Here is a 26677-nt window from a genome sequence, read left to right as displayed (position 1 = left end):
CCACAGGACAATGGTGAGTAAGATAGGTCCAAAATTGTAGCGCTATTGTGTATCGTTTTGGTGTAATTTCAGGGCATCACAGTCGGACAGACAGGCACAGCAACAAACAAGATGAGAGTTTTAGTAATACACTAGACCAAGTGCAGACCCGTTGGGTCTGCTCCCCCAATGGTGTGATTCCCCCAACCCAATATTCCACCATGCACCCGTCTCCTCCAATGGAACTGAAGGCGTTGCCATGTAAGTTTCCAGCACTCCCCTGCAACCCAATTGCACCTCCCCCCTGCTGCGCAATATTCAGTGTTCACTCAACTTTGTTTCGAAGTGTGTTGGAAGCCCCGAATCAAAAGGAAGAAAGGCACTTAGGTCTCATTCCCCCAACACAATATTCCACCACTCACCCGTTTCCCCATCGCAACCCGTTCCCCCAACGCAATATTCCACCACTCATCCATAGCCCCCAACTGCGCAGGCGCGGCTCATTTCCCCTCATCCCTCCCCCTCCTCTTCACCAACCCTCTTCTTTCTCCTCTCCTCCTCCCCTCCCCCACTCCCTTTAACTAGGCAAGGCAACTTTAAGTAGGCAACACAGTTTTAGCATTTCCAAACCCAAGGCAACACAGCTTTAGTATTTCTAAACTATTTTTTCAAACCACATTAAGGGCACTGACAGGTCAGTAAAACCACTCACAGTTTAGTAGACATGTGTTCAGTGTTATTCACAACTCAGACTGTGAGACGTGACCCTCTCGCTCCCCCATCTTGCAGAGATTGACTGAGGCACTCAACATTTCTGGGTTTTATAGACCCTCCGGAAAGGGCGTGGCCTTCAGAAGAGAGAATCTCAAAATTTTTTTTAACAATAATAACTTTTATTTTTCTTCGATGGGAAAAATCCTCTTATCGTGCGCAGAGTAGGGGGACTCTGAATAAGATGGCCAAAAATCACAGCCGTAAGTGGCAGCGTTTTTTTCTAAAATCAATATACAGAACAACAGGAAGTGGTCAAGATCAGACTTTTAGTAATATAGATTTATACTAGATCAATCAGGACCCGTTAGGTCCTTGTCACCCGGGAGGCCTTGTCCCTCAATGCAACTTGTTCCCCCAACCCAATATTCGACCACTCGCCCAAGGGAGGCCTGGTCCCCCAACGCAATCCGTTCCCCAAAGCAATATTCCACCCAACGCAATATTCCATCACTCACCCATAGCCCCCATGGGAGGCGTGGTCCCCCAACGCAATATTCCACCACTCATCTGTTTCCCCAACTCAACCCGTTCCCCCAACACAATATTCCACCACTCACCCATAGCTCCCAACTGTGCAGAGGGTGCTCATTTCGCCTTAGTCACCCTCCCTCATTTTTAAACTTTAAAAAAAAATCCAATTGCACTTGCTAACTCGCAGAACTCGGTTTATGGTGACTTTCGAAAAAATGCATTTGCCCTTGATAGGGCTAGCAGGATTCATGGATAGCAACAATGTTGTGAGCAGGGCTACAATCCCATTGTGATGACATAGCTGTAAGCACAGGGAAGACATTTTTCTCAAATTAGGGTTTTGTAAATCTAAAAATGTAAAAAAACATGTAAAATATAACATCAATCTGAACGAAAAATGACACAAACCACCACCGGACAATTATGAGTAAGGTGGTGCAAACATTTTAGCGCTATCGTGTACCGTTTTGGCTTAGTTCCGTGATCACAATGACGCACACACACACACGCACACGCACACACGCGCACAGAAACAAACAAGATGAGATGGATGGAGAGAGAGAGAGAGAGAGCGCGAGAACGCAAGTGGGACCAATTGTCACACAGGACGGTTGGTCCTCGAACGCAATATTCCACAACTCGCCTATATCTCCCAACTTTGCATGCGCAACTGACGTTTTTAAAATTTAAAGTTTTGACAATAACTTGTGAAAAATAAGACAAGCTACATGCAGGAAAAATGTTCCCAATGTTGGGCGAGTCCAGAACCAGGGGCCACAGTCTTAGAATAAAGAGGAGGTCATTTAAGACTGAGGTGAGAAAATACTTTTCACCCAGAGAGTTGTGAATTTATGGAATTCCGTGCCACAGAGAGCAGTGGAGGCCAAATCACTGGATGGATTTAAGAGAGTTAGATAGAGCTCTAGGGGCTAGTGGAATCAAGGGATATGGGGAGAAGGCAGGCACGGGTTATTGATAGGGGACGATCAGCCATGATCAGAATGGCACGGGTTATATGATAGGGAGCACGCACTCTCCCTCTTCAGCGGTCTGGAGTCACTCCCAATCCCCACCCTCCACCAACCCTCCTCTGAGAAGCCGAGACCTGCGGCCTACCCCTATCTGGCTCCTCTCGCTCCGGACCAGCAACTTCCTCACCCCTGGGCTCCCTCCATAACGCACCTGCCCCCTCCTCGATCCCCATCCTCCCCCGCTCCACACCCCCTATCCTCAGGGCCCCCATCCCTAACCCTCCTCTCCCCTCAATCCCCCCAACTCCCTCCTCACCTCCCCAGGAGTAAACCATGCTACGGGCCCAGTCTGTGTCGCCCCTGTGTCTGTCCAGCGTGCTTTTCGCTCCGGAGCAGCAGCCCCCCTGGCGGAACCCCAGCCCAGCAATGTTTTTGTCCAATGTAACAGCAAGTTTTTAATGTAGAGATCCCATTGTGATGTAATGGTGGGATGGATAAATTAGATCCCATTGTGATGTCATTGTGGGTTGTGGGAAGAGGGAAAAGAACCTTATTAATGCGGACAGAAATTATCTCAGTGATCAAATTAACTTTTGAGGTGATGGGAGAACTGGAAATCAATTTAGGTTACCAATGATGAATGAATGGGATTTCTTCTATGATCGGTGAGAGCAGTAGGAGGTAGGACACATTTAGATAACCTGATTGATGAAACTAAGAGCTGGCCTTGAGAGCGTTAACACATTCAAGTCAAAATGCGACAAGGATATGCGAGTCTTGAGCAGAACACAGAGTGCAGGAGGAAAACAGCGGGTCAGGCATCTAGAGAGGGAATGGACAGGCCACGTCTAGAGAGGGCCTGTCCATTTCTTCCCAGATGGACAGTTCCTCACTCAAGTTTCAGGACAGGGTTATACTTCTTTAAAATGATGAGTCTGACAAGCTTTTCCCTTTGTCGCCTGTCCAAGTTTCTTCTTTACGCCAGGTGGTGGCGGTGTGGATGCTGTCTGTCTGACCCAACTGTTCCTCTTTTCCGTGCATTTATATTTATGGTCAAGGTTCCAGCACCTGCAGCAGCCTCCATATCTTTTGCCTTTTGTGGGTAATTTTAACTGATTTCATGGATGTAAATTGGCCTATGAGTTTATTTTAAGGTCTAGCTTAGTTCACTGGGGATGGAATAAGATGACATGGATGAAGTTGATGGAAAATGGAGTTACTGACAGACTGCCAGTGTTTTGTCTGAAGAAAATTATAGTTAATCTGTGATCGATGTTAACCAACCTTTCTAACTCGCTGTGAGCTGTTGGAGATGTTATCTTCAAGGAGCAACATTCTAAAAAGAGAGACAAGAGGGATCTTTGGAAGACTTTGGAGCTAATGGCAAATATATTGGCGGATGTGGTTTTATGAGATGGAGTATCCACTGGATAGGTATATATGCAACCGCAAGAAATGCAACACCTGTCCCTTTACCTCCCCCTTCGACGCCATTCAAGGACCCAAGCAGTCGTTCCAGGTGCGGCAGAGGTTTACCTGTATCTCCACCAACCTCATCTTCTGCATCCGCTGCTCTAGATGTCAGCTGATTCACATCGGTGAGACCAAGCGGAGGTTGGGCGATCGTTTCGCCGAACACCTTCGCTCGGTCCGCAAGAATCTACCTGACCTCCCGGTGGCTCAGCACTTCAACTCCCCCTCCCACTCCGAATCCGACCTCTCTGTCCTGGGTCTCCTCCATGGCCAGAGCGAGCAACACTGGAAATTGGAGGAACAGCACCTTATATTCCGCTTGGGGAGTCTGCAGCCTGCGGGCTTGAACATTGAATTATCCCAATTTTGTTAGCCCCTGCTGTCTCCTCCCTTTCCTTAGCCCACAGGCTGTCTCCTCCCATCCCCCAGCTCTCGGGCTCCTCCTCCTCCTTTTTCCTTCCTTCTCCCCGCCACCCCCTATCAGTCTGAAAAAGGGTTTTGGCCCGAAACATTGCCTATTTCATTCGCTCCATAGATGCTGCTGCACCCGCTGAGTTTCTCCAGCTTTTTTGTGTGCCTTCGATTTTCCAGCATCTGCAGTTCCTTCTTGAACACAACAGGTATATATATATATATACACTCCTGCTGGGCTAGATATTTGGGAAAAGCAGGCATTTCACAAGTGTTGACCCACTGCAAAGAGGTTTACCAGAGTTAGTCGCAGAGGATTCAATTTGTGACTTTGAAAAGTTTGTTTTATATAGAATAGAATGCCTTTTATTGTCATTCAAACAGCTTGGTTTGAACAAAATTGCATTTCTACAGTCTTAGCAATTACAAAAAAAACCAAGACCCACACTTAACACACTTTACACAAACATCCATCACAGTGAATCTCCTCACTGTGATGGAAGGCAAAAGTCTTATCTCTTCCCTTGGTCTTCTCCCGCGGTCCAGCAGTCCAACTGCAACGTCGAGGCGAACTGGGGCTCCCGATGTTAAAGCCCCCGGCGGGCGATGGTAAGTCCCGCGGCCGTTAAGCCGCGCCGGGCCATGTTAGGCCCCGCTCCAAGTCGTTTCACCCTGCGATTCCAGCGGGAGAAGTTGCCGTTGCAGGAGCTCCGAAAAGTGGTCTCCCACCCGGGACCTGCGAACTCCCGATGTTACTGTCCACCGGGCCTGCGGCCGGAGCCTCAGAAGCTCCGAAGCCGGGTTGCAGCCACGCGCCACCACAGCTCTCTCCGCTCCGAAGTCGGCCAGCTCTGCAGGTCTGCAGGCTCCGCGACTGGAGCCCTCAGATTGGTTCCGGTCGGAGGCCGCTGCCGGCTCCATGATGTTAGGCCCAACGACATTGGAGACCCGACAGGGAAAAAGTCGGGTCCCTGAACAGGTAAGAGATTAAACGGTTTCCCTCACCCCCCACCCCCACATATACACAGCTTTAAAAAAAAAAACTAGAATCAAAACATACATTTAACGAGTCAAAAATAAAAAAACGACAGACGGACTGCAGTCGAGCCGCTGCTGTTAGGCGCCGCCACACCACACCAGGACTGAGTTATTGAGCACCATGCTAATGGAAAAAGATTTGGCAGGAAACATTCCTTCCCAGAATTATAGAGGTGAAGAGATGATGTGAGTGCCTCCCATTCCTACTCTATCCTGCAAATAACATTCTCGCTGGAGTGTGCAGATCATTTCATTGCCAGTTTCCAGATTTTTCAAAGCAAAAAATCACATATATCCTACTCTGCTACCCACTGCCAAGTCTGGAAGATATCCCATTCACCCCACCCACCCATTGAGTGATTGTGTGATGCATTACATTAGATGTACCATTTTAATGTGTTGATTTTCATTGCTTGTCCAGATGCCAGTGGTTTCAAAATTATTTAAACACTAAAAACTGAAATGATTCATAATGGAAGATGGTTGTTGTAACGGTCCATTAATCCTAACCTTGCCAGTGGCATCCACATATCAGAATAGAAGATTTGTTTAAACTGGCACTAAAGAGAGAAAGACAAGTGACATTATTTATGATCTAAATTATACAGAATTAGAATCTATAATATTGGCTGTGGCAGATTGAACTTGACATGTAACAGATGAGACGTGTGTTATTGGAGTTTATGATTCTAGTTTTCATATCATGACTACTGTAATTCATACTAATTATCATTCATAAGGCTTTGATTTACCCTTCCTGTAAACAGAGTAACCCATTTCTGAGTCTACTGAATGTATTTCTGTCACCCAAATTTACTGCACTAAAATGCGTAATGTTTATCCAATAAATCAGCACCGTGCTGATTTGAATTTATAAAGGAAATCTTAATGTGGTTCTGTTCTGTTTCGTACCACATTCCTAACATGCTTTTCTTAAAAAAGATGTTGGTCTACTGATGCTTATTGGCCTGAAATATCACAACAGGGGCTGTTCAACAGAAACAAAGATTTTTTTTTTGGCCAGTCACCCAGCCATATCTGTCATTCCATGAGACCCTGATCCTATTCTTTGCTGAAACACAGAATGTTGTATTCAACCTCCAATCCTGTCCTCACCTGAGACACAGGTTATTTCAGGTCACACTGATCTTGCTTTTTCCTGAAACTCCAGTTCTAGTTCGCTCCAATCCTGTCCTTGCCCGATGTTGCATCGCTTGGTTTATTGATCTGTTCTCATTTTCCAACATAGAATGTTGAGATTAGCAGTGTCTCTGATTCAAATGCGATCAGCTGACATCACAGAGGCGGCTGGTGTAACCAGAGACCTTCCTAGTGGCTGATCGATATAGTATTTGGGGGGGGGGGAGGTTGTGGAAATGCTGCAAAATCAATTTTGTAACTTTTCATATGCACTTTTTGCCATTTCTGTTAAAACAAATTATTTCTTCCACTGATTATACTTTGCATTTCACTTTGATGTAATGATTCTTAAATATGCTTTCTTTCCTCCTGTGTCTGACGCCTTACATGTTATCATCAAAAGCTCAGAAAAAAAATCAGATCCCATTAATTCATACTGCTTTCTCTGTGGCAATAGTTGGATACGGTTAGCATTCAACTTGCACATAAATGATGGGATTTCCTTCTTATTGGGTACACATATTTATAGAGATCATTGAAGTCTACTCTTTCCCCTTAGAATGAATTTTTTTCAACACTCCTTTTGCTTGAATCTAGACATCATTTGGCATCTAAGGCATCATTCGATATCTTGGACTAAGACAGTAAAGCCTCTTCTTGTCCTCGTTTTATATTTCTGAAATGAGTTTCGGGACAATCCGGTGGAAGGGAATGTTTGCGGTTTCTTATTTTTAACAACTTTCCATGTTTTCATTTTTTCTCCTCCATTCAGTTCCCACTACCTTATACTTTCCAAATGTCAGACAGACTCCATCTCTGCCCCTCCTTAATTGACCCCATGAATCAGGAATCCATGATCCTGTTTCTTTTTTCCAGTACTGCACCATGCCTATTGAGTAATCTGGTTTACAGTATCCTCTTGCAATTTTGAGTATCTATATTATATTCTTCACATGCCCACAATATTACACAGTTTCTGATGGTTGTCAGATTGAAGGAACTCCTGCAGAACAGGATGACTTCACTCAACTTGGATGAAGTGATTGGTCAATTAGGAGACATTGAATTGGCTTGCCTTATTTTCCCTTGAGGCCAAAACATTGGAAACTCAAAGCACCAGTGAGATAAATACTGGTGGGATATTTCTCCTGGTTGGCAAATCTAGAACCAGGGATCATCTTGTCAGAATAAGCAAGTTCAGTATTCCAAAAAACGCAAGGAATCATGGGATTTGTCAACGGTCATTCGTGATAAAGAAAAAGTGAACGAAGCGCTGGCTGTATAAACTGTGTATAAATTCTTATCTTTATTCATAATTTATGTGTAAAAATATATTTAATCTGAGGAACCGGGGGTGCCAGGGTGTAACCGCGAGAGAGAGAGAGAGTGGGGGCAGATGCGAGTGGGATTCAGGGGGAGTGACTGGACCGGTGGAGAGACATTCTCGACAGCTCAGCTGCTGTGTGTGTACAGACCTGCGTTTCATCTGTAGTCAGGATCGAACCCGGGTCTCCGGTGCTGCAAGCGCTGTTGAATTGCTACTGGACCGTCCCCGTCCCTTCCTGAGTGTCCCATCACTGTCCGGGGTGACCCTGGACTGACGGGACACCGACCCGGAGCAGTGGCGGCCCCAGGTGTTTGGCCAGCATGGAGAAGAAGCTCTAACTCCAGCTCAACTCTGCCTGTCCTGCTGGGTTAACCAACATCCCTGGCTGTGAGCCTGGGGCCGCCACTGCTCCAGGCCGGTGACCCGTCAGTCCAGGGCTGTCTGAACCCTAAATTATGGAAGTCCTTCCCTATTCTCTTCAGCACTTCAATTCTCTCTCTTTGACCTAGCGTTTGGTTTTCTGCCCAATATCTCTCATGTTGACTAGACTTAAAATGATCTAATAACATCCCATGAATTTGTTTCGATAAGCTTTGCTTTTGGCTACAGTTAGTGACAGTGATATTCACAGTTAGAGGAGTGTTTGGGTAGTTGCCAAGTAATTTGAGAGTAAAGACTACATTGGTATAAGTGATTCAGATTGATTTTACACATCATATTTCTGTAATTATGCTCGGCTTCCTGCATTTTCCAGGAAAATTTGTTTGCTTTTATTGGGGGGGGGAAATAGCCATGGTTTCTGTTTAGCCTGCTTATGAAACAAACTCTATTTTCCTGAGTATAAATTACTTTGATAAAAACAGAAGTGAACCTAGACAATTAGCTGTCCTATATAATTATGTAGTTGCCAATCGGCCTTTTCTTTTACCTTGTATATACGCATGATTGGCAGGAAAAGACCAACTAGTCCACCAAGCTTGTCTCGCAACATCTGAAGATACATCTACACCACTCCATCCTAACAAACAGAAACTACGAGAAAATACTGTTTTGCTCTTGGGTGATCAGATCCAGTCCAGTTAATCATGTGTACCCAGTATTATCTGTAAAGATACTTCTTTGTGATGTCATTGCTGCCCATTCAGCAATTCTTCCCACTCCATTTTGAGGAAGACAGTTGGCACTCACTGCACCAACTAAAGAGCATTCCAGATATTTGCTACCCTCTGGGGCAAAAAGTATGTTAAAGGTGCTGTTTTAAGAGAAGTTATTGTATGTGATGCTGGCCGGTATTGCATTTAACGAGTCACAACTGTAAAATAAATGAGTTTTAGGCTGCCCTGAATATTATTGAGAGTAAGCTACTTTGTTTTCTGGATACTTGCTCAGTTCTCAAAATGCAAAGTAAACTCCGATCCAACAGCCTTCTTCCTAACCCTAGGTTACAGCAATTTTTAATAATTGCAGCTGATGAATGATACTTTTATGTGTTACTGATTGGGTGTGACTTACACTGCAGGTTGGAGCAGTTGTTGAAGTCAAGAGCCCTGCTGGAACTTGCCAAGAAGCAGTCATCAATAAGCTGACAGATGCAAGCTGGTACACCGTAGGTAAGAAAACAGTAACTTTAAAATACGTATCGTTAGATCTTACTGGTAGCATGCAGCAAAACGGGAAAGAAAAAATATTACGGATTGAGTATCAATAATGGGAATATTGGAGATCATTACCGGATTCTGAAACGAAGAGCAGGGATTTATTGAAGAAATGTTATATTTAAGTTGATTTGATTTATTTGATGGTTATTTGCAGAAAATGGGTTGACCAGCAAAATATGAAGCCTCTGTAGACAAGGTAGTTGAGGAGAGGTGTATGGAGTATTTGTTGAGGTAATCGTAGTGTGAAAGGAAGTATGAAGAATCTCAGCATTTTTTTAGGTAAATAAATTGCCAGTCATGGATGAACTGTAACCGAGACTGCTGGTGTTAGGTTCTGAATGTTGTCTTTCACTCTTTCTAGCTACAGGGAGCTGCTAGAAAACTGCTGACATTGTGCTGTGTTTTAAAATGGAGAAAGGAATAGTCTTGAATAGTTCTAGGCCAAACAACCTAATCTTATTTGAAAATACTGTGATAGAACATCATTATGAACGGCAATCAAAATATTTATCATGGATCTGTATTAGGAAGGTTGTATCTAACTGATAATCACATATTTTGAGAAGGTACAAAGAAAGGGCAAGAAGGGTAGTGCATTAGATTATATGAAGTTTAGCAAGTTGCAGGTTTAGTAGGTTAGAACCAAAATTCACTTAGTGGTAGGATACAAAGGCAATGGTTTGCTCGAGTAGTCATAGGCCAAACAACCTAATCTTATTCGAAAATATTGTGATGGATCATCATATGTAGGATGATGAGTATTTTTTATGTAAGCAAGGCTGTTTATAATCAGGTTTTGTAGGACTGAGCGCAAAGACCCCTCTTATGACAACGATTCAGAGGCATGATTAAGAAATGTAGATGGTGCAAAATTCGACACTTGTCGCAGCAGGATTATGGTCAGCAACTATTTTTAGACTGAAGGGGGGGGGGGGTATATATTGGCGGTTCCCAGGGATCATAAGCAGGATCATTGCTGTGTTTGCTACACTTTAATAATGTGCACATGCAGGTGCAGGCTTTTATTCTAACATTTGCAAATGACCTGCCTAATTAGGAAATGAAGCAAGCAGTGAGGACGATATTTGTGGACCTGTGGAGGCACGATTGACCAAATTAGTGGGCACATTGTAGATTAAATTTAACAGAAAAATGTTGCAGCTTTGTATGGTTTTTTTTAGGAAGAATGATGAAGGATATTCAGAATTACATCATACTATTTTAAAGTACGCTCCAAAACTCAAAATTTGCATAAATATTTGGAGGTGCAATAAAACTCCAATAATCCAGCACCCTGAGAACTTTATTGCTGGACTGGCAGATTTATATCCCAACAACTTTCAATTAAAAAAAAAAAAAAGATATTACACAGCAGTATAATTTTGTTTCAGTGTGTCGGGTGAGTATAAAGAGAGAGGGTAACAAAACCTGTTTCAGATGTGCACGGTTCTGATGTAAGTATAAAATTACCAAGAGACAGACCATGCACCAATTTATCCACTTGGGTAATCTGTCAGATATATTTTCAATGCAGACAATTGAGGTTATCCAATTGGACCAAACATTATGCAGGTCAGAGAATTATTTAAATTATAAAAAGATTTGGAACAATGGAGGCTTGAGTTTTAGGAGTTCATGTTGTGGATCATTAAAACATAATGATTACTTTGGTATGCTAATAAAAAACAAAAATGTTGATGGAATGTTGGCCCTTGTATTAAGAAGCTCAACATTGAATGAATTTTGTTTGAACCTGACCTTTATCTTTTGAAGTCGAGAGCTTCGTGTAAATATCACCAGCAATTTGTCCTGGACCAGCCACGTCAAAACTATGGGTTGCCAAGAAAGCGTACCAACACCTCTACTTCCTTTGAAGGCTTAGGAAGTTTAGCATGTTCCCAACAGCCTTCACCAACGTCTCCAGATACGATGTAGAAAGCATTTTATTGGGATACATCACAGCATGGTTTGGGAACGGCTGCATCCAAGACCGCAAGAAATTGCAGAAAGTTGTGGACGCAGCCCAGTCCAACACGCAAACCAACCTCCCTTTCCTTGACTCCATCTACATTTCACCCTGCCTCACCAGGCCACCAACATAATCAAGGCCCAGCCTCACCCCTTCCCTCTTCTCCCCTCTCCCATCAGGCAAGAGGTATAGAAGTTTGAAAAAATATACTTCCAGAATTAGGAACAGTTTCTACCCAGCTGTTATCCCACAACTGAACTGTCCTCTCACCAACTACAGTGCAATCCTGGGCATATAGGATAATGTTTATTTGGACTTCATCTTGCACTAAATGTTGTACCCTTTATATTTTATTTGTAAACTGTGCACAGTTGATTATAATCATGTATGTTGGAGACTGGAGGAGCTGCATGTCATGCACATCAGTTCCTCGGTGGTCTTCCTGGTTGCAGGCTAGCTGGATTAGACATGAAGCACAGCAATTAGTGTAATCTCTCAAAAAATAAAGCTACATTTTGGAAATGCACAGCAGGTCAGGTAGCATCTATGAAGAGAGAACCATTTAACCTTTCAAACAAATGATTTTTCATGAGAGCCTCTGGAACCTCTTGTAATATGACTGTCAGTGTCTGGACATTTGCTAGTTGTGTCAATGAAGATTTATAGTTTCTTGGAAATACCTTCCTGTCCACAATTACATTGGGGAAGTAATGTATCCCGGTTGCAGTAGTTTTACTGACTAGTGCTTTGTGTCTGGTTCCAGTTTTTGATGATGGCGATGAGAGAACATTGAGACGGACTTCCCTCTGCCTGAAAGGAGAGAGACACTTCGCTGAAAGTGAGGTGAGTGGAGAAAAAAAGCATTACCAGTTGCCCATTTCATCCAGTGTTTTCTACAAACGGTGATGGTGACTTGTGTTTTGTTTGATGCTTTAGACTCTTGACCAGTTGCCTCTTACTAATCCTGAACATTTTGGCACCCCTGTCATCGGAAAGAAGTCTAACCGCGGAAGAAGGTCCAATCCAATGTGAGTAATAACTTACAACGCATAAATTTGGAAAATGAAAATAAATATTAAGATACAAGCCATTAATGAGCAAACGTTTAGGTGTATTTTTGAATCCCCGACATCTACATTCTTCCGAGCCCTTCTGTTCATTTATGCTGACATGTCAAATAGTTCTCTTCGGTGCTGTAAGAAAAACTGTATAAATGATTTACACCTAATCCAAATGAAAAGTTGACTTCCCCTTTATGGGGGTCTCCCTCATTTATTTTAAACTGTTTCAGAGGTCACTTGTCATTTAAATCATGCAATGAAAAATTACGTTAGCAACTGTTCCATGCTGGAGCATTGACCATTCTGTGACTACATTGTTAGCTATCCTTGGAACATGTACGATCATAGCTTGCAAAGACGTTGCCTTGTCGTTGCTTTTGGAAACGTTTATTAATATTATAAAAATTATAAATTAGCACACACCTGTCAACTTGTTTCTATTATTAGCGCGAGCGCTTGTAACATAAACTACCTACTTAAATCTAGCACGTTGTAATTGCATATTTCTTTTTCTTGAGGCACTGTAATACTGTCACGGGTGGGAGAGAAAAAGTGCAGCATAGCAAACATTGCACATTTCTATATTTATAAAGGACAGTGTAAATTTTGTTTACGTAATGTAAATTTACATTCATGGACAGGATATGTGGCATAAAATGTTATGAGTTTGTACGTTCTCCCTGTGACTGCATGGGTTTCCTCCCACATCCCAAAGACGTGGGTTTTTAGGTTTAAAATTCTCCAGTGATGCAGTCTGACCCACTTACTTATTCCAGAAAATATAGACACAAAATGCTGGAGTAACTAAGCGGGGCAGGCATCATCTCTGGAGATAATAGCAGCATAAGTGTCACTATATTGTCAGGCAAGGACTTGTGATGGGTTGTTCTTTCATCTTGCACCACATTCCCACCATTGCCTCCTAACATTGCTCCTTGCCAGTTTGTGATCATTATACCTCTGCTTCTGTTTTTTTCCTTGGCATTTAAAATTGGAGTTAAGTATAATCTAACATATATAACTAAAACTAAATTGAATTGTAGCAGTAGAAACTAAGAACTGCAGATGCTGGTTTAAATAGAAGGATGCAAAGTACTAGAGTAACTCATCGGGTCAGGTAGCATCTTTGGAGAACATAGACAGGTGGCATTTCGGGTCGGTTTGAAGAAGGGGCCTGTCCTGAAACATCACCTATCCATGTTCTCTGGAGATGCTGCCTGACCTGCTGAATTACGCCAGCACTTTGTATTCTTTTGAGTTGATTGTTCCCAGCTCTGTATTTAAATGTGAGATAGCATCTCCTGTACGATTTAACCACTCTGTTACAGAGGCCTGGCGGTTAGATTGCTTTAGGCATCATGTAAATAATGGAGGTAAGTTTTAAGAAGAGTCTTCACACAGCGGGTGTTGGAAAACTAGACCACTCACTTCCACACTCCTGTTGACGCTGATGGTTAATTGAAATGTTAAGACTGAGACTAAAAGACCAGCACGCAGCGGTATGAAATCAATGTGAAACGATGGAATTAAATACTGATTGGTGGGGCAGGTTGTAAAGTCTGAATGGTGTCCTTGTGTTTTCATTGTCGCTGTAGCTTTGGAATCCCCTCCTTTATGTGCTGAACAGAAATATTCTGAGATTTCTCCTTTCACTGCCTTGCATTGTCACTTGTTTCTTGCCCTTGATACTGCACCAAAGCAAATTGCATTTATGCAATCTCACTGACTGTGCAGGCTATATATACAAATGAATGTAATGAGCTCAGAGTTTTCTTGTATGTTTTTGCTCTGTTACACAGTGAGGAGATGAATCAGTATATTGTGTCGCCTACTTCACAGTTTAACTACTAGCAGGGAGCCTCATGAGCACGAGTTGACAGTGTGTCTATGAACTTCTCATTCTCAATTCCCTTATGTTTTTCAGTAATGAGGCCATTGCAGTTTTGTATAAATGGCCTTCATAGAGCTGGTTATCGTTTAGCTGCAATGTCATGTTTTTGTGTGTTGTTAGTGGCTGGATCCAGGGATAGTTGGTGTAAACAAAACTGTTCTTGATTGGGAGAAGAGCTGCTTTATTTGTAATTGTTTTGTTTGACATCTGAAATGAGCAAAAGCCAAATAGAAAGAATTTTACATAGGCTAGAAAGTGAAATTAATAATTCTGGAAGTTGTTAGGTGGACATTCAGTACCTGTAGATAAAGCAGTTAAGTAATCATGTCAGATGTGCTTCTGGAGATGTTATTCTTTGTTCTTGTTTTAACACCCGTTTCCTTCATGTGATTAATTCTCATTTATTTCTGTGACATTCTCTTTGCATGATTCCTATCATCTTGCTCTAATATCATTTGGAGTTTTTAAACCATCTGTGGTGTACATGTGCCCTTTGTGGTGCCTTGCTGTTCATTTCGAGTAGCTTTCTGAAGTTCTGAAGAAGGCTCCATACTTGAAATGCTGATTTTGCTGTTCTATATATAAAATCTCTGCTGCTGGCTGGAACATTATCTGTTTTGTTTTAGTGTGCCATATTCTCAGCATTTCTGGAAACGAATATAAATCCAGCATGCGATTGTAAGAATTTTGTGATATTTCCCGTGATTGTTTTCCTGATAACTCTTTTTGGAGTAAAATATGAGTTTGATCTATGACTATAACATTACTCAATGTTGTTAAAATTGGATCATTTTCTGTATAAATATTTTCCAATCTGTTAAATTTGGATGAAATTGAAGACAAAGTTACAGAGCGCATGGCTTCAAAAAATGTTTCCATATCTCCCAGTCTAATTTGGTTAATACATGCACAACAATGCCGTTGTGTTCAAAGCTTTGGGACTATGTTGAGTGAGATTCCTAAGCAGAGTCCCAAAGTCATTGTCTCACAAGTGAGAAGGACCTTTGTCATTTGGGAATGGTTTGTGTATAATCCAATTCTGAAAGATCGATCTTTGCCATTGAATGCAGATATAAAGCTGAAAGTAGCAGTTCAAAGTGTGACCATCCCCTCCAATTAAAAAGGTAAACAAAAATTTAATCTTGAAATGAGTGCAGCATTCTCCATGCACAGGGATGCTCTCAGTAAAGACTCTTTACTTGTGTTTTACTTTATTCCTGTCTGTGGTTTGTAGACCTAACTTAAGAAGTAATTGGATAAAAACATGTTTATCTTTGTAATGTGTTTTGAAAGTCACCAAGTCAAGTCAATCAATTCTGAAAATGAATTGCAACATGATCAAAACACTGGTTATGATATGCTTAACAAATTCATTAGCATGTTATGAAGGGTTTATTTTGGCAGGGAAGATTATTATGGAATATAAATTGCATGTATCAAACTGCACTTTTGAGATTTTTTTGAGCTGATACTGATGAATCAGCTGAGCGCTTAGTTTCTTAAAATTTAAGTTATGCTTATTCTATTGGCACTGATGGAATGCTGATGTTTATAGTGCTCTTGATCCTGGAATCCAAACACTTATCATTATGTATCCTAGCTGACATTTATTCTGAATGCACAATGCCAGGAGCGCAGTACAAATACCCGCCCTTTGCCGGGACTGAGACAGCAATGAAATGGTGCCTGGTTTGGTGTGGAGGGGCTTCCTTATCACAATCACAATCCCAATCACAATAATACTTTATTAGCCAAGTATGTTTTGCAACATACGATAGTCGCGTCCCCAAAACATTCTCCCGATAGTAAAGTCTACAGGTGGAGCCAACCCAGGTGAGGCTCAAAGTCAGTCCGAGGAGGCCTCCAGCTCCAACGATGTTAGGCCGCAGAACGACCGGAGATGCGATCTGGAAAGCAATCGCATCTCCGGCAAGGTAAGAAACTGGAAAAAAAAGTTTCCTCCGACCCCCTCCCCCTCCCCCCATGTAAAACAAACCGGAGAACATTTACACAAACTTTTATATGGGGGAGGTGCTGCATAGATAGAAACGTAGAAAATAGGTGCAGGTGGAGGCCATTCGGCCATTCGAGCCAGCACCACTATTCATTGTGGTTATGGCTGATCGTCCCCAATCAATAACCCGTGCCTGCCTTCTCCCCATATCCCTTGACTTCACTAGCCCCTAGAGCTCTACCTAACTCTCTCTTAAATCTATCCAGTGATTTGGCCTCCATTGCCCTCTGTGGCCCTCAATGCATCTTGCCAGAAGAGTGAGTGGAAGCCCTCAGTGGGACCTAGTCAAGGCTGCTCTGTGTATTTGTAGACCATACTTCAGAAGTCTGGATAAATAGTGCCCAATTGTACCATCTTTCTCATTACCTCCCCTTGGATGTGATGAAAGCTGTTGTCGCCCCTTCTTTTTGTTTGTCTGCACAGCTCTTCTCAGTCCAGATATTCCCTGAGGCAATGAGTTCACCAGCCGGTCGGTGACCACCATAGAGAAAGATTAGTGTGGCAAAATCTCTGGGCTGGAGAGAGCAAAACATCCAGACAAGAGAGGGCAGGAGATGATTGGGGTGCACATAGGATCCAGCCACTTTGCGTCCCCAGAAATGCCCACTCTCTCTGTGTTCACCCCTGCGCTCCACATTTCAATGCTGAATGGCTGCACCGTTGGCCCCATGCCCTCACAGGTAGCCACCACATGGAGTCACGTGACGATACGATCATGTAAAGCATTTCATTGTTGTGGGAGCACTAGCAGGAGCTGATCCCTCAGTCAAAGACCCAGCGCAGCATTGGTAAGGGAGCACAAGGGATCACGTCAAGTTTCCAGTGCTGCGGTTGGTGCATCTTTCTATGTATAATGCTGCTGTGATCCCTTTCCTGCATGCTAAGTTAGGCACTACCGTACAAATTCTCAGCTATGCCCACTGCATGTACATGAAGGCCGTCGATGCAATAAATGTCCTCCAGTTACCTCTAGCGACCTTAAGAAGCCCAAACTGAGCACAATGGCTGCTGCTTCCCACCTTTACATGGAATTTCCACCAGATTAACTATTTCCCCATCCAAAAGTAACTTTACAAAATCCCCATCTCTCTCACTAATCCGCAATTCTCATATTATGTGCATGCCCTTATTTAGATGTCAGCCATGTGAGTTCAGAGCTTCCTTCATCCCGCTACTTACCCAATGAATTATTCAATGTTGTTTGTTTGCTTTCATTTTAAAAATAGTTCTGCTATTCGTAGGAACAGCCTTATGTACGCATATCAGACATTTAATTCAATAATGTTATGGGACCTCATATGTAGGGATGTCCATACGTTAGGCTTTCATAACCCAGGGAAAGCCTATATTTAACTCGTGTCATAATGTGCTTGTAAATTCTGTCATTGTCCCAAGTTTATACATTCACAATCATCACCTTCAAATTTTACACTCTTTACCTTTCGGTAGTGCCCTGGCTTGCAATGAGGTTTTTATTATTTTTACATGCCTTGAGACTTTAGATATTGTACATGTGGGCAGAATAATCTAATTTCAGGTGTGGTTTCATTGCAGCCCTGATGATGAAGATTCATCTTCATCTAGTGATGAAGATGATGCAAACAGACGATTAAGCGATGAATTAATTGGAAAAATTGTCTGTGTAGAGTGTTCTAATGGAGACAAAAGGAAGACATCCCGGTACCCAGCTCTGGTAAGCAAACTTTTACATTTAAGTTTGCATGTAAATTAAGTTTAAATACAATTGACTATAAATCTGAATTTACCACATTTTGATATGCAATTGGACACTAAATTAGCATTTTGCTTTATTGCCAAATGGGTATTACCAGAAAATCACTAAATTGGAACATTGCTGTTTTAATAAATTGTTTTTGTGGTTTTTGTCTCATTTCAAAGTATTATATGTTGACTTGCATATACACCAGCAGCTGCTGCTACCTCAACACACAGCTGCCATCTCGCTTGTACACTGCCCACTGGGAAGTGTGTTAGTGCTTTAAAGTGATTTCTTCATGGCTGGCTACCATGGAAACGGGTGAGAAACAGAGTTGAGAGAGTGGAAAATAGAAAGAGATGGCAATAAGGGGGAGGGTCGAACAATATGCTTTGAAGAGTCCTGTCCACACAATGGAGCCGTCCAATCAGACACCCTGCTATGATTGGCCTCCATTTTGGCTATTTCGAAATTGCATTGTAATTTAAAAAAAATTAAATACATATTTTATTTCTAGAAAATAACAAAACTCCATGTCTTACGTCACAATCTTGTTCAATCATATGAATGCATTCTCTTACAATGCAGTACTGTTTGTCTTTATAACAAACACAAAGTGTTTGAGGGGGCTGTTACACAGAGCACAGCCCCTCAGTGTCAGCAGCGGCAGGACCCTAGACTGTTATCCTTCCTCACAGAGCTTTTGTAGTGGCTGTACTGAGCATCAGTGTGTCCTTCATCACGTTTTCCTGCACCCTGGAATTGTCTGGTCAGCAACAGTAAATGTTGGGACATCTCCTAACTCTGCAATGGCAATGTTTTGGGCAAACCACGATTTTTCAGCTGCAGTTGATATCTGTGAGACATGTGTGTGTCCATGGGAACAGCCTATAAATCAAGAGAGTCCTCCGTTACACAGCTGCGCAGGCCAAACCCCAATATGGACCTTTTAATTTCAAAAGTAAACTGTATTCATGGAAGAAAATACAGGAAATATAAAACAAAACATAGCTTTATATTTGTCGTGTTGTCAAGTCTATACTTGGTGTCCTCAAATCAATATATTTACAGGAGCCATAGATCACAACAGCTGGTTCCTCGGAGCTTTGATCCTTTCAATGCAAAAGGCAGTAGGCTTTTTATCCTAAACTATGTGATAATCTATCGTGGCCTTTTAGCCTCTCAGCACAGCTTTGGGATATGGGAAGAATCTGCAGCATGTGGCAGAAATTTACAAGGTCACAGAGAGAGCATGCAAACTCCGTACAGAAAGGATTGATTCTCCAGTGCTGTAAGGCAGTAGAACCAACTGCTGTACTACCTTCCACCCTATGTAACCAAATCATTGAAATGTTGATGAAACTTTAAAATCCAGGATTAACATTTACCGCATATTCTGTTTTAAAGAAATCATCAGCTGCAGTGATTTTTTAAAAATGTATCAAAGGTTTAACCACAAAACACACACTTGATGACATCAATGTAGAAACAATCCCTCTGCAATGTGTTTATGCACATGTTATTATGGTTTGCTACGTATTCTATCAAATTGATTTTTTTTTTTTTGATGTTCATCTGCAAAAATCAAAAATCATTGTTTTGTTTCTAAAGGTTATTTCTCCAGATTGCAGTGATGAAGTCACAGTGAAAAAGGACAGTGTTTTAGTTCGCTCATTCAAGGATGGGAAATTGTAAGTCCTTTCATGGATTGGGTTGTGCAAAATGGGACCCGACTCAAATTTATTGACGCACAAATTTAATCCTGAAATTCAATCTTACTGAACAGCACATTTTCAGAGTGCGTTTTGCATTATGCTGATGGAAGCATCATTAAAAACAGAGGCTCTGTCCCGACACGGCTGTGCATTCCTTTTGTTGTAATTGAACGTTTAAGTATGTTTAAAAAGCAAAGTAAAACAGCAGTAGAAGTAGGCCATAAATCCCCTTGAGATTGCTTTCTGCTTCACAAAAATATGACTGAGGCTATACCTCAGGTCCATTTTCCCGATGTTCACATTCTTGATTCCCCTTCTTTTCTAATATGTGCTTTCGTTGGTAGCACTACCACATTTTTCATCAGATCAATTCCTGCAAAGAGTTTTTTTTGATGGATGGGGAGAGATTGAATAAGATTGGATTACATTTGCTGTTTTTTGAAAAAATAAGAATGGTGAAATATATAAGGTTCTGAAAGTGAATTACACCATAGATATTGAATGATTGATATTTCTGGCTGGAAAATCTCGAACTAGATGATCATATCAAAATAAGATTCCACTATTATGGTAGTGAATTGTAAAAGTAGAGAATTTATTACTCGCGTTGCAAATCTTTTAAATTCTCCATCACAGATGGTTGTGGATGCTTGGCTGTTGAGTATATTCAAAGCTGAGGTTGACATATGTGGGGAATAAAGAGTGGTGGGAAACCAGCAGGAAATAGACCCAAGTTACAGGACTGCCCATGTGTCCCTAGAAAATCAATATTGTCTTAATTCATATACCAGCGCAGCAAAATTCATAAGATCATAAGTGCTAGGAGCAGAATTAGGCCATTTGGCTCATCTATTCTTCTCTGCCATTCAATCATGGCTGATCTATCTCTCCCTCCTAACCCATTCTCCTGCCTTCTCCCCATAACCTCTGACACTCGTACAGATTCTGTTGTACTCACCCACTATTGCTGTTACTTTGCTCTCAAATGAATTTTTCATTCCATATAACCATACATAACCATATAACAATTACAGCACGGAAACAGGCCATCCCGGCCCCTACAAGTCCGTGCCGAACAACTTTTTTCCCTTAGTCCCACCTGCCTGCACTCATACCATAACCCTCCATTCCCATCTCCTCCATATGCCTATCCAATTTATTTTTAAATGATACCAACGAACCTGCCGACACCACTTCCACTGGAAGCTCATTCCACCCCGCTACCACTCTCTGAGTAAAGAAGTTCCCCCTCATGTTACCCCTAAACTTCTGTCCCTTAATTCTGAAGTCATGTCCTCTTGTTTGAACTATTCCCACTATTTCTTTGAAGCAATGTAAATTGCATATACTGTAGCAGAGAGCCTAGTACTGATCACTGTTAAGCACAGACCAACAGCTGTCAACCTGAAAATACCCCTTTTGTGCTCCTTTTGTTTGTCTTCCTGTCACATGGATACCTCCAAATCCACTATCCCATAGTTTGTGTAACATTTGGTTGGGAACCTAATCAATTGCCTTTTGAAACTGTTAGTTATATCCTTAAAAAAAAATCTGTTTTGCCTATCACTGTGTCCTTTCAAGAAAAACTTGTTTACTCTTCCCGAATATATTATAATTTTCCTAACGTTTCACATTTATCCTGCCTTAATTATGGAGTCCAGTATTTTCCTGACATTTGTTATCAGGCTTATTAAATCCATAATTTCTCATTTTACATGGGCATCAACAAGGCATTTGACAAGGTCCAACATGGAAATCTAATCCAAAAGCTCAGAGCCCATGGAATCCAGGCAATTTGGTAGATAGGATACAAAGTTGGCTTGGCAATAGGATGGCTGTTTTTGTGACTGGAAGCTTGAGGCCAGTGATGCAAGTATTGGATCAGTGCTGGGACTCTTACTATTTGCAAAAGGTGTTAACAAATGTGGGAGGAATGATAGTTGTTGCAAACATTTGTGGTTTTGTTGGAAGGGAGGATGATAACTTTAGGTTACAGAATTATATTGATCAGCTGATAAACTGGGTGAAGCAAAGGCAGATGGAGTTTAATCCTCATAAGTACAAGGTAATGCATTTTGGCAGGTCTAATAAGGGTGGGAAATCTACCATCAATTCATAGATCCCTAAAGGTGACTGCACAGGTAGATAAGTGGTGAGGAAGGCATACACAATGCTGGCCTTCATTAGCCAGGGAATAGAATATAAGAGTATGAAGGTCATGGAAGTTTGGTTGGGCCACAGCTGGAGTCCCACGTGCAGTTTGCCAAACAATAGGATTACACTGAGAGAGAGTGCAGAGATGTTTTCCCAGTATATGGCTGTCAAAGAATGTTTCAGTTACGAGGAGAGACAGAATAGGCTGGGTTTATTTTCCCTGGAACAGAAGAAGCTGAGAGAATCTGAGAAAGGTATACAAAATAATGAGGGGCAGAGGATGACCAGTGAGAAACCATGGACCATAATGGAGACATTCAAAACCAAAGGACACAATTTAAAGTTGATTTAAGAGTTTGGAGAAAATCTGAAGACTTTTTTTCACCCAGAAGTAGTACTTACAAATATACAGACTGAGAACATGGTAGAGCCAAGTACTCTCATGACATTTTAATAAGTGACTCGATGCTCCTTGAATAGCCAAGGCACAGAAGGCAGCTGCAGGCCTGTATTGATTTAGTATAGATGGCCACGATATTTGGCAGGGATACGAGCTGCTGTATGACCGAGATTTCAGAAAGCCTGCTTTCATATCAATGCACCAATAAACCAAACCAAAATTGACCAATTGCAATCATGTATTGTCTTTCTGCTGACTGGTTAGCACACAACAAAAGCTTTTCACTGTACCTCGGCGCACGTGACAATAAACTGAACTGAACTAACCCTTGAGTGGACATAATCTCTGCCTCAGCTACTAATGTTGGAAGAGAATTCCACAGCCTTTCAAATATTGCTTTGATGTTTCTTTTGTTCCATTCTGAAGTTCTCGTGTTTGTGTTTTTTAACCCTTTATATGTAATTGAATAACTACCAGACATTGTCCCATCCTTGCAAAATTATTGTATTACTGTTATATCATCGCACAATGTTGTTCAAAGAAAAAAAGGTCTCAAATAGAGAACTCTTAAGTTTCATATTCACATTCTAGGGTGCATGGTAATATTGTTCAAAGCTTCAACATCTTCTGCTGCTGCTGAATCCAGTTGAAGTCTGACAGTTTTCAAATGGGGGCATCTTATTCTGATTTTTACATTCTCTAACCTTTCTAATGAATCTGGGAATTTCACTACTGAGGTGCTGTCTTTAACATTTCCCATTTCTGCTGTGCACATATTAGATTCCACATTCCTACTGCAACGCTATTGTTTAGTCTCTCGACTCTTCTATTGGTTTGTATATTCAGATAAATAGCATCCAGTATTTGAAATTTCTTCAAACTAAATATTCTGCATTCAGTGGAGTAACATTGCCACTGAACTTGATGAAAACATAGATTAAGCAATCTCTTTTGTTTTCACTGTTCTGTCTGGTATTATTCCTGTTGCTGGTCCTCTGTTCCCTATTCGCTATTGTGTGGTTCCCTGATACTGTTCGATTAATGTCCTTGGATGATCTTTAACATGGCATATTAGTAAACAGTTGCTGGAACCTGTTGCTCATATGTAGGCTTTGTCTTTCTGCTTTTGCAGCAGTTGTGTTGTCATGTCGCCTCACAAACATAAAGTCGTGGGTTAAAAATGCGGAATCCAAGAATCACATACCTTTGCTACACAAAAACTAACTCTTCAGCCCAGGGAGGTATTTATGTTGTACTCAAAGCTTCCACTGACCTTAATTCTGTGTCTGATTTATTGCCTAGTGTGGCTGTGCCCAGGAAGGACGTTGCAGAATTTGACAGTGAAATGGCCTCCAAATATGATGCAGCTATGAAGGAAGGTAAAAAGAATTATGCCTTGTCATGCAAAACCAATAAGCAGAAAACAGTCATATCCCATGTGCTATAGTGCAAGATCATATTTACTAATCACCTCGCTGAGATTTGGTGAGTCCATGTGAAATGATCGAACAGGTGATCAAAGTCACATTGAATCACTGCAATATAAACAAGCTGACAACAGGTGAAGAATTCTGATTGGAATTGAGGAACTGAAGGAGGCTATTCAGGCTGTTCAACCTTACTGAAAGACCAAGCTGACCTCCAGCTCATCTTCATCTGCCCATCCCATTGACATACCTTTAACATCTTTGCCTAAAAATTGAAATGTTGACCATTTGAAATATTTGGGCAGGATATATGAATACACTTATTCTGCAGTGATAATGTTTTATGGCATTATGGAACGTCCAGATCTGAATCCAGAACTGCCCCAGGCTTATATCCTCATAACCTAATGGAAAGCTCTGGTATTCCCATTTGCAGTTTTGTTACTGGTTTAGCTGCGGCAGCATTAAATGCAGTAAATAATGTGCAAAAAGTGACCACTCATCCTATTGAAAACGCGTTATCTCTTTGAAAGAACCATCTAATTAGTTCCACTCTTGCCCCTCTCTCTCATGTTCATCAAAATCTTTTCACTTAAAATTTGTATTCAACTTTTTGAAAGTGTCGTTTGAATCTGTTTCGAATCATGCTTTTAGTCCGTGCATTAGAGATTATAAGATTCACTCTGTGCCTGAAAAATCAACAAACAAACTACAGCTGCTGGAATAAAACAGAAAATCTCAGAAATAATCATCTGGCCAGCAGGCAAGATGATAGAAACTGAGTTACATTTTGGATTGAAGATAGACACAAAACGCTGGGGTAACTCAGTGGGACAGGCAGCATCTCTGAATAGTATGAATGGGTGATGTTTTGGATTGAGACCCTTCTTCCATTATTCTGTGTTCGCACTTCTGGGTGAGATGCTAACTGCATTTCGTTGTCTCTGTACTTGTACACTGCACAATGACAATAAAGTTTGAATCTGAATCTGAATCTCAGATTGGAGTCTGTAGAATGGTCTCGACCCGAAACGTCATCCATTCCTTCTATCCAAAGATGCAGCCACTCCTTCTATCCAAAAATGCTGGAGTTACTCCAGCATTTCGTGTCTATATCTTCGGTGTAAACCAGCATCTGCGGTTCCTTTCTTCTCCTTTACATTTTGGAATTATGTCCTTTAATCAGAATTGGGGACAAATAAAAAGCATGTTTTAAGTTGCAGTGTAGAGATAGGTGATGAGATTAAAGGAAATGATGATGATTGGATTCAGACCAAGAGGAGGAGAATGATACAAACGGCAATGATGACAGCAGAGATTGGGAGGTGAAAGCTATTAATTGGAGCTGATATTTCTGAAGGACAGGGAGACCAATGAAATCTAATGGAAAAAACATTAGTGCGACCGTTGTGTACAGAACGGTGCAGTTGCTGGAAATCTGAAATAGAAGTGTGTGCAGGAAAAACCCAGCAGATCAGGCAGTGCTCGCGGAGAGAAAAACTGAGTTCACATTGCACATTGATAACCTTTATCAAACAGCCAGTTTAATTTCTTGACCTGATTTGGAACATTCTCTGCTGCTACTTAATGAGACACAAACTCTACTCGTTCTCCAACACTGCCCTCATTAAGATGAAGGCTCATCTAAAATGGGAGCTAATGTCCCAAATTCCCACCAGCATCCTGGGATATCACTTTACTGTTACTAATTATCTCAACGAATTGTCTCGACTTTCAAAACATAGTCATGAGTGTTTATGTGGGGTTTTCAGCTTTGGACCAGGCACTGGAATTCTTGAGGAGTGGAACCATTCCCCACAACTGGAAGACTGAGTTGAAGGAAGAGAGCTCCACCAGTGATGAAGAGGAACATGATGAGGAAGAGGAGAGCAGTGAGGAGGAGGTGAGTCATTTGTTTTAGTCAGGGGAAGGAGTGTGACCCGTGAATACATTTTCTTCACCAATTCCTATTTTGAGTTGCAAGTTTGCCGTTTTTTGGCATTTACATCCAATAGGCAATAGGTGCAAGAGTAGACAAGTCGGCCCTTCGAGCCAGCACAGCCATTCAATTTGATCATGGCTGATCATCCACAATCAAAACTCCGTTCCTGCCTTTTCCCCATATCCCCTGACTCCGCTATTTTTTAAGAGCCCCATCTAGCTCTCTCTTGAAAGTATCCAGAGAACCAGCCTCCACCGCCTTCTGAGGCAGAAAATTCCACAGACTCACAACTCTCTGTGCGGAAAAAGTGTTTCCTCGTCTCTCTTCTAAATGGCTTACCGCTTATTCTTAAACTGTGGCCCCTGGTTCTGGACTCCCCCAACATCAGGAACACGTTTCCTGCCTCTAGCGTGCCCAAACCATCTTATATGTTTCAATGAGATCCGCTCTCATTCTTCTAAATTCCAGAGTATACAAGTCCAGCCGCTCCATTCTCAGCCTATGACAGTCCCGCCATCCCGGGAATTAACCTTGTGAACGTACGCTGCACTCCCTCAATAGCAAGAATGTCCTTCCTCAAATTTGGAGAGCAAAATTGCACACAATACTCCAGGTGTGGTCTCACTAGGGCCCTGTACAACAGCAGAAGGACCTCTTTGCTCCTATACTCAACTCCTCTTGTTATGAAGGCCAACGTGCCATTCGCTTTCTTCACTGCCTGCTGTACCTGCATGCTTACTTTCATTGACTGATCAACAAGGACCTCCAGATCCTGTTGTACTTCCCCTTTTCCCAACTTGACACCATTCAGATAATAATCTGCCTTCCTGTTCTTGCCATCAAAGTAGATAACCTCACATTTATCCACATTAAACTGCATCTGCCATGCTTCTGCCCACTCACCCAACCTGTCCAAGTCACCCTGCATTCTCATAGCATCCTCCTCACAGTTCACACTGCCACCCAGCTTTGTGTCATCTGCAAATTTGCTAATGTTACTTTGAATCCCTTCATCTAATTAATTGATGTACATTGTAAATAGCTGTGGCCCCAGTACCGAGCCTTGCGGTACCCCACAAGTCACTGCCTGCCATTCTGAAAGGGACCCGTTAATCCCTACTCTTTGTTTCCTGTCTGCCAACCAA

At 41.8% G+C, this 26677-nt stretch overlaps 1 protein-coding gene across 3 annotated transcripts in view; it reads left to right on the top strand.

Moving 5' to 3' along the window:
• The window catches only part of arid4b (AT-rich interaction domain 4B), a 136630-nt gene that overhangs the window by 43108 nt on the left and 66845 nt on the right, over positions 1 to 26677 (top strand). For 2 of the 3 annotated variants that reach the window (XM_055635148.1, XM_055635150.1), the window contains exons 5-12: positions 9104 to 9194; positions 11975 to 12054; positions 12148 to 12239; positions 15234 to 15287; positions 17732 to 17870; positions 19506 to 19585; positions 23466 to 23542; positions 25363 to 25493. In XM_055635148.1, the coding sequence (XP_055491123.1) occupies positions 9104 to 9194; positions 11975 to 12054; positions 12148 to 12239; positions 15234 to 15287; positions 17732 to 17870; positions 19506 to 19585; positions 23466 to 23542; positions 25363 to 25493 (744 nt within the window). The remainder of the gene's footprint in view (positions 1 to 9103; positions 9195 to 11974; positions 12055 to 12147; positions 12240 to 15233; positions 15288 to 17731; positions 17871 to 19505; positions 19586 to 23465; positions 23543 to 25362; positions 25494 to 26677) is intronic. The other variant, XM_055635149.1, reaches the window with a different exon arrangement.

Source organism: Leucoraja erinacea, chromosome 5 (assembly GCF_028641065.1).
Source record: "Leucoraja erinacea ecotype New England chromosome 5, Leri_hhj_1, whole genome shotgun sequence".
Classification (NCBI taxonomy): Eukaryota; Metazoa; Chordata; class Chondrichthyes; order Rajiformes; family Rajidae; genus Leucoraja; species Leucoraja erinaceus.
This window is presented reverse-complemented; position numbering and strand designations above follow the sequence as displayed.